Source organism: Xylocopa sonorina, chromosome 6, assembly GCF_050948175.1.
Source record: "Xylocopa sonorina isolate GNS202 chromosome 6, iyXylSono1_principal, whole genome shotgun sequence".
Classification (NCBI taxonomy): domain Eukaryota; kingdom Metazoa; phylum Arthropoda; class Insecta; order Hymenoptera; family Apidae; genus Xylocopa; species Xylocopa sonorina.
The window spans coordinates 10,531,370-10,539,904 of record NC_135198.1 but is presented as its reverse complement, the minus strand read 5'-3'; the positions used below and the strand labels follow the sequence as shown (position 1 = coordinate 10,539,904).

Genomic DNA, 8,535 nt, shown 5'->3' with positions numbered 1-8,535 from the left:
ACTCTGTATGCGGATTGACAGTTTTACATACTTATATTTTTTAGAAAATTCATTGTTTGCAAGCTTTCAATGGGTGCTATACATATTTTAAACAAGCAGATTAATAATTTGCAAACATAATATAGTCAAATTAAACTGTAATTTCACCCATACACATTGAGTACATTAACGGTCACAAGTAAAAGTGGCAACGTTGCTCGTCTCTTGTTTAGGTTGCGGTGTTGCAGATATTCGATGTACGAGTATCACAGTGTATCTTCGTTTCTGGCATTTATCGTAAATACATCGTATTTTTATAAGATAAAGAGCATGTGCATAATTGATTGAAGCCTGTCTGGTGGTATTATAACATAACGTAAGTTTACTTACATGTACACTTACATGTCACAATTCAGGAGTGGGTCACTCTGCTTTTTACTCTAAATTGTCATATGATTGGAAGCATGATATGTTATTTACTTAAAATTACAAAGAAATTATATTTTACAAAAAAAATGTATTATATATAATTTTAGAACAGAATAGGTTATTTATTATTTTGTTAATTCAAATCTAAAAATACCTCTGTATTGGTTATTTGTTGACATATTTTGTTTATATACTAATGTATATCAAAACAGTAAGATCATAACTTCTTCTTATTTACGTATGGTACTCATAAATTTGGGCCTGAAGTCCCAAACATAAAGATCGAGTCCATTGTATGTGTCAAACTATATACGAATAGCTGCCATTTTATAAAGCATTGGCTCGCCATTTTGTTGTTCCGTCATACAAAATGAAAGCTGATAAAGAGTTGTTCCTGCATTGAAAAATGTGGTAATTGCATTTTAGGATAACATTTTTGTATGTGTAATTATATGTTACACAAGAAATAGGGAAAAAAAATAATTTGTTCGTAATATGTCGTCATCATATTGTTGCAAAACTATATTCAATGATACTAACAACGATAATATTGATATATATTTATATGTGTATATAGTACAGTGTCGCTATATTGAACATTTCGTTATATATTTATTCAGTAAATTTACATTGGTTTGAAAAAATAATTTTTCACAAAATATTATTTCAAAAGGGATTCAATAATTCAGTTATGTTTACAATTACATTTACCAATTACATTTTTAATAAATTATAAAAATGTAAATATTGGATCTATATAGATTTATAAAATCGATCAGTCTAACGAGATGTGAAAGTTCTATACTTCTCCCACTCAATGAATTTAACATTGTATTACCAGTGTGACGCATGTTGACCTCGTCAGTGAGCGGAAAAGAAAAGGGGGTAGGATTACTTAACGTTCAGCTAAAAATATTTATGAATTGTGCAGTACAATCTTTATAAACATTATTTTTACGTTCAAATCTTTTAATGTCGATATTCTCAAGATGTATTGTGTTTTGAAAAATATACTCTCAAAAAAATACTTGACAATAGTGACTTTAATATTTATGTTAATGTGTTAAAATCAATGAAATCTATATAAAATTTGTACGAATGATCTTTACTATCATCGTAAAACATTGAGTACCATTAAGTAGCACATAAGCTAGGAAGGAGTGGGGATATCATAAGTGTACATTATTTGAATGTCGTTACTTCAATTAGTTAGAGAATTGGAGAAGAAGGAGTTCAGTAAAATTTTGCACGTTGTATGTATATCTTTATCGTTAACGCTAACTGATTTATGTAATAAATTTGATTGCTATTATTAAGAATTAGCTTATCGGTAGCAAACTGGGACGCCATGTTGTTCGACTTCGTGCGGAGTCGTTAAATTTCGTTAGGACACATGTCGGGGCCTATGTTCAGCAGTACTCGTTCAATAGAGAAGCTTGTCGAGAAGCCCGCTTTCTTGAATATAAACTTAAAATCGTAATTTAAATCATAGCTGTTTGAAAACATTTTGCTGTTATTGTTAATTCTAACTAATTAGTGTGTTGTGTATTTTTATTCGATTTTTGTAAGGGAATAATACTTTTGACTTAACTGAACGTTTTTAAATTTTGTAACGCTAGTGTCATAGAAACCTGAATTCGTTGCTTGTCTATTACGTTAAATTTTTGAGTGTTCCATTATGTACGGAATAAAAAATGATGTCCGTAAATTAAAAACATAGTAACGCGTACTTTTAGAACAACGTGATATACTTGTCACTTGAAATATGTACAATGACGAGTATTAGCAATGTAGTTCCGATCCGCCATTTTTGTTAGTTGAGTACTTATGGGCCAGGAACGACACATGTTGGCGCTTGTCGAGGGGCCCGTAGTTTGTTATCTTTATCTTTTTATAAAAATCTAGGTTCTTTTTTTGTCGTATATACCTGCATGTAGTGATTGTTATTGTTTAGTTATTAACTTAACAATATCATAACACTATACGGCAAATATTGATCTGTAGGATATGAAGCCTTTTTTTGGAATTTTATAATTTTAATTATTTATTGCTGCGGAAAATGTCATATTTGAAATTGAACACTTAAAATTATTCAAACCATGAGTAGTAGTTTGTTATTTAGTTATAGAATGTAAAGCAGACTGTTTATATATATATATATATATATATATATATACATACACACACTTTAGTTTTATTTAATTTAAAAGGTCTATAATTTATAAATTATAGGGTATTCTTTGTTATATTACTTTACTACAGTACTTAATATTAATATTGTTTGTAAAAAAATTAAGAGATAATAAAGATTTAATAAAAATGAAAAGTAAAGTATATTAAATTGTATGAAAAATTTTATTTATTGTGTTATTCATGTTTGGTTCATTTTTTATTTTTAAAATATTTCGCTCACGCACGCACACATGCGCACCCGCACACACTTGCGCATACACGCACACACTCTAAATCGATTTTATAATATATATTTTCAATAATTTTAATTATTATCTTCAATTAATTAGAAAATTAAGGGAAAGTTAATGTAGAAAGATACAGATATATTTGTGTGTAAATATAATTAATTATACCAATAAATATAGAGTTAATATTTTATATATTTAAAATAGAATTTGGTTAAAGCAAAGTAATCATTTACAGGTAAAGAAAAAAGTATTAAATGAATAATTTGTGACATTTTGCAACCCTGTACTTTCTGTGATGGAGGCTTTAAGAAGTGATACATTACATACTTCTGATTCCATGCAATCTTTATCTTATATTAACACACACAATATTGATGAATTATCGAAAGAAAAAGAGGAGGAGCTATTATATGGTGCAGGTGATGATGGTGATGAAGAAGATGCCCTTTCAGATGACAGTATGCGCTTAAGACTCTCTGATGATGAAATTGAGGCAGAAGATATTGAAGTACTTGTTTCAGATAATCAAGGAAGTAAAGAAACAACTAATGAGAATGGTAATCATTACACATATACACCATTGAGCAAAATATAACGATGAACAAGTTCAAATAACATTGTCTTATTTGAATTACAGAAGTGATGTCTGAAAAGAATGAAGATAAAGAAGGTTCTCCTGTCTTAGAAAATAGTGAGAAAAATAAGACAGATGCAAAGGAAATAAATCAAGAGGAACAATGTTCAGGTAATGTTCCCACAAATGAACAAATATTAATTGTTAATGAGAAAAGTGTTAAGAAATTGGAGAACAGAGTGATAAAGCCGCATGTAACTAGTATGCCCCGTCCATGGTTAAGTTACGAATCTCAGTGGCGATTTACAAGATCCGTCAGTGGTCGTATGTTTCGTGGAGTAAATCATTCCTATAACAGATATGGTTATTTGACATCTAGAGGACATTATAGACCTCACTTATACAACTATAATATGAGATTTCATAATTCATTTCTTCCTTTTGAGAGGGGAAGAGGTAATGGAATGTTTGATTCATATAATAGGTCAATGTATGGTAGTAGACCACCATTAACAGGTTTCAAACCTAATGTTATAAAGAAGCCAAATAGTTCAGCTGAATTTGATCAAAATCCTATAACTCCAACAAAAACAAACATATCTATAGACATCAAAGTTAGTAAGGATGTCAATATTATAAAAATTAATGACAGTAAAGAGACGGATAAAGATAATACATTAAACAGTGAGTCTTCAAGTAGTACTGATAAAAATAATCATACAAACGAAATTGAAGACACTGACACTAAAAATCATCATGAAGAAACTTATGTTGATAATAATGTTGCTAATAATTCGTTAACATTAGAGAAAAATTTGGAAGAAAATTCAAAATTAATAGTGTCTAATAATGGTAATTGTAAAGATATTACCGAAGTTAACAGTTTAAGTGATGGTTCTAATGAGAAATTTATAAATTCTGCAACCAATTCATATGATGCTAATGTATTAGTAGATAAAATTGAAAATAATTGTACAAATAATACAAATCATGATTCTGAAAAATTATGTGAAGAATCTTCTGACAATTCCAAACAAGTAGAAGCATTAAATGCACTAGATGAAAGATGTACACCTGATAAAAATGTAATCATGAATGATGTTGATGTGAATAGTATGAATAATCAAGAACAAGATGAAGCAATAAAAGCAATTGATATAGGTATAAAGAACACTGAACTAGTAGAAGAAATTAGTAAGTCAGAAGAACAAAAACTTGATATGAATCAAGAATCAATGGTTATAGATAAGAAGATCGAATTACCCGAAGAAAATTGTAAATCAGTTACTTCAAGTAGTTCAACAGAAGACCAGGTAATAAATACTGAATTAATAATCAATGAAGAAATGGTAAATCATAAAGTAGAACAAATTTTTGTCCATGAAAAACCAGAAGCTTTTTTGCAAAATGCGAAATTAAACGAAGATAGCGAAAATGATAGTCTTAAAGCAAAAATTACTACATCAAATGATTTCACTGATAACAAAGATGGTAATGAAATTAGAATTGAACTAAACACCAAACTAGAAGAATTGGTTACCAACAGTAATGAATGTGATAATGATGAATTAAAAAATAGTAATGATAGTACAAATTCTACTAACATTTCTAAATTAGTTGTTTCTGATGATCAGCTAAATCATACAAAAATTAATCTTCAAGAGCAAAATAAAGATGCTGCCGAGGAAGGTAGAGAATATACAGAAAAAAAAAACTCAGGAGTAAACTGTGAAAACGTTGAATTGACATTAAATGAAAATAATTTAAGCAGTATAAAATCCCAAAATGATTTAATAAATTTTGTTACTAATGGAAAAAATGATAGTAGTGATAGTGTTAAAAAAACTATTTCAAGAGGTGTTACAGTAACTGATGTCTCTATAACTACTCAGAAAAGGAGGAGGCGAACAAAAAAAATGGCTGCTGCAGCAGAAGCTGTTTCTGAAGAAGATAAGCAAGGTAGGATGTATTTTATCTGTATGTAAAAGAAATGAAATTGTAGGTAGTAGTAGGAGTTTGTAGTTATTTATTTAAATGATCATTAATTTTTACTTTAATGAAATATTTAATAATGAAAAATGTGGGTTGATGTCATAACTTAAATAATTTACACATTTTAAACATACGTACGGTATGGAAATAATGAAATTATTTAGCATTCATTTCTTTTGTTCATACTCCTTCTGTTGAGAAATAAGTTGTATTTCTAGGAATTAGTTTACAAGATGTTCCACATATTTACTGAGTTTTTATAACATTGTATTGTGTTACAGTTAGGGAAAGTGGAAGACAAAAAAGGCGAACAGCTAAGAATGCAGAAGAAATAATAAGAAAGAAATTCCTTAATAATGATAGCGATTTAGAATCAAGCAATGATTCAGAAAAGTTTGTAGTCGTAAATTACAAATCAAGTGAAGATACATGTCCGGTATCACCATCATCTTCATTAAAACGTATTTGTCCTCACGACGATAAAACTGTTATTAATGGTAATATCAAAAAGATAAAAATCAATTCTGAAGCAGTATCTGATAAATCAAAAATGAAAGAAAATAACTCCGAGAATTTAAAAAATCTGAAATATATTCACAAATTTTTTCAAAGAGATTTAAATGAGAAGCTACCGAAATTAAAACAAGAAGTATGTTAAAGATATATAAATATTTAAAGCATACATTTTACCAATAAAAATTATATAAATTTTAATAATAATAATGTTTTAAGGAACTAGAAGAACTACTAATACAAAAAATTGTCGAAACTATTACTATGCGGGATGAAATTGGCAAATTGAGAGAGCAAGCACGAATATCAGAAAGAAATCAAGAAGTAACACGCGCAAAGTGCCAGCAGTTGGCTAAACAAATTAAAGATTTTGAAATGGTCTTGAGTCGCAATGCAGCGGATCGACGTGCAAATAATGACAAACGTACTCCGCCAATTAAAATCAACAGATCTGTTGGACTACAAGTTAATTTTGTAACGGTAATATATGGAACATTTTATTACGGTAATTATTATAAAAGTTTAATAATAAATTTGTTCCATTTCGACATCTCCTTTATATAGGATCATGGAGTACAGAATTTGCGACAACTACAACAAAATTCTAATATGAGATCCTTACATGTTTCAAATAGTAATAATATAGTAAACACTTCTATTAATGAGCCCAATAATGCATCCAGTCCAAGGAGAGGGATTAAAGTAAGATCCCCTAGAAGAACCGAATCTACATGTGGACAAACACCAACAATTATGTCACAAAATCATACTCAGTCTTCAAATATTACATCTACTATCACACCAGCAGCTTTAGTTGTTACTAGAACTAAACCTTTAGATACACAACACTCTTTAACATTAGCTAATCAAACTAGTGTTCAACAAATTATATCAACTGTAAGTACTTTGCTAGAATTTTATTGTTTTTGTTATTGATCCAATAAAAAACTATATATTGATTTGTACAGCAACAAACACAGCCACAATTACAACAACCACAACAAGGGCTTACGTTAAATGGAAAATTTTCGAATCAAATAAACCGTCAAGTACCCATTACAACGAATGTTATAAAATCACGTACAAACGATCTGATTGATCTTACAGATGAAGAAGAAAAAAGTAAAGGTATTCAATTTTATAAAGTTAACCTTATATATATTTTATGTTAAACATGTAAAAACAGATGTTAACGAAACTGTGGCAATTTATAGTTACTGGTGTACCAGTTGTGACAACCACAATAACTGACCAACAATTAAATTTAGCGCAAAAAACGCAACAACCTTGTTTCCAAAGGGTAATTCAGACTATTCCTGGGAATGTAGCTATAGCAAGTCAACCTCCTAGTATAAGAGTGGTACAACCTGCTAGCCAACCAACACCTACTGCCTTAGTGGTATGTAAAAGAAAATACTGATGCAGTCTTCATTAATATAATGTTATATTCGCGTGTATTGCTTTTAGAATAATATGAATGCGCCTCGATTAGCATATGTAATGCAAAGTGGCGTACCTACAAGACAATTACTAATAGCACCAAATACTACTACGGTAAAATCAATACCTTTTTTGTTACATTTAAAAAGCAATGTAAATTAGTTCTTTTAATTCTACAACGGATATTGTACAATTATAGATACGGCCAGTGACTTCGTGCAGAACTTCATTTTCAACTTTAACATACAAAACCGGTAAGTAATTTTAATCAACTAAACGGTAATAATTATTATCTAAAAGTAATACAATATTATTTTCAGGAATATCAACAATTGCAAATGGAACTGTTCGAGTTTTAACAACACCAGCTACAACAAATGTACAGTTAAATAAGGTACTGTTATTTTCATTATTTGCGTTATTTTCTCTTATATTTATGTTTATTTCAGCACCCTGCCCCTTTACCAGATATACGTAATTATGCTGTAAATTCTCTTTGGAAACTACCGCCGCCAGCTCCGTCATTAAAAATCTCTAAGGTTGCACATGGTAAAGTATATAATTATATGTATATTAAAAAATTTACCACTAAAGAATAAAAGGTTTATTGATTTTTTGTAGGTATAGTATTATCTTGGAACATGAATTTATCAGACAAGTATGCAGATATTGCTAGTTATCAATTATATGCGTACCAAGAAATTGCTGGTGTGCCTCCTAACACATCGCTATGGAAAAAAGTAGGCGATGTTCGAGCTTTACCACTGCCGATGGCGTGCACACTTACACAGGTAATTGAGATGATACTTTCTTGAAAATTGATGTAAATTTTATCGATGATTCTAATATCTAGTATTCTGTTTTCTTCACAGTTTTCTGAAGGCAATAATTATTATTTCGCAGTTCGTGCGGTTGACACATATTCCCGGAAAGGACAGTATAGTATACCTGGCAACATTTCATTATAAAACTATAAGATAGATGTTAAATTAATATCGTAACATTATTTTCACGCACAATTCTGCGCAGTCGTCTTAAGTTATCATTTAAATTATTGCATTCGTAACATATAAGACATATATTTAACATGTTTGGTGCGGTCAGAGTATATCATCGAAAGAAACTTTTTTTCCGTTCGTTGTTCGTATAATCTTTTTCTGTGATATATTGTTTATTTTAACTTCA

At 29.5% G+C, this 8,535-nt stretch overlaps 1 protein-coding gene and 1 long non-coding RNA gene across 4 annotated transcripts; one reads left to right on the top strand and one right to left on the bottom strand.

Moving 5' to 3' along the window:
* The first annotated feature begins 256 nt into the window (after positions 1 to 256).
* Wde (Fibronectin-III type domain-containing protein windei) lies at positions 257 to 8,368 on the top strand. Of its 3 annotated transcripts, none has more exons than XM_076897325.1 (14): positions 257 to 355; positions 3,221 to 3,388; positions 3,469 to 5,364; positions 5,679 to 6,046; positions 6,130 to 6,390; positions 6,475 to 6,807; positions 6,879 to 7,038; positions 7,125 to 7,309; positions 7,378 to 7,464; positions 7,550 to 7,604; positions 7,671 to 7,744; positions 7,800 to 7,899; positions 7,972 to 8,141; positions 8,223 to 8,368. In XM_076897325.1, exons 2-14 carry the CDS (start codon positions 3,292 to 3,294, stop codon positions 8,316 to 8,318), a joined length of 3,882 nt encoding a protein of 1,293 aa, XP_076753440.1. In that variant the 5' UTR covers positions 257 to 355; positions 3,221 to 3,291; the 3' UTR covers positions 8,319 to 8,368. The 3 variants fall into 3 exon arrangements, with proteins under 3 accessions (XP_076753440.1, XP_076753441.1, XP_076753439.1); XM_076897326.1 differs by lacking the exon at positions 257 to 355 and adding an exon at positions 1,827 to 1,972; XM_076897324.1 differs by lacking the exon at positions 257 to 355 and having other exon boundaries at positions 3,028 to 3,388.
* On the bottom strand, positions 1,693 to 2,373 carry LOC143424933 (uncharacterized). The gene is made up of 2 exons (XR_013101984.1): positions 2,180 to 2,373; positions 1,693 to 1,863 (listed from the first exon to the last, which is right to left on the bottom strand). It is a non-coding gene; the product is annotated as an uncharacterized LOC143424933 (long non-coding RNA).
* Positions 8,369 to 8,535: the final 167 nt, after the last annotated feature.

Coding starts and splice junctions, on each gene's coding strand:
- Wde (XM_076897324.1), top strand. CDS start 3,127: ATGGAGGCTTTAAGAAGTGATACATTACATACTTCTGATTCCATGCAA. Junction 5,365..5,678: donor TTCTGAAGAAGATAAGCAAG/GTAGGATGTATT, acceptor ATTGTGTTACAG/TTAGGGAAAGTGGAAGACAA. Junction 7,605..7,670: donor AACTTTAACATACAAAACCG/GTAAGTAATTTT, acceptor TATTATTTTCAG/GAATATCAACAATTGCAAAT.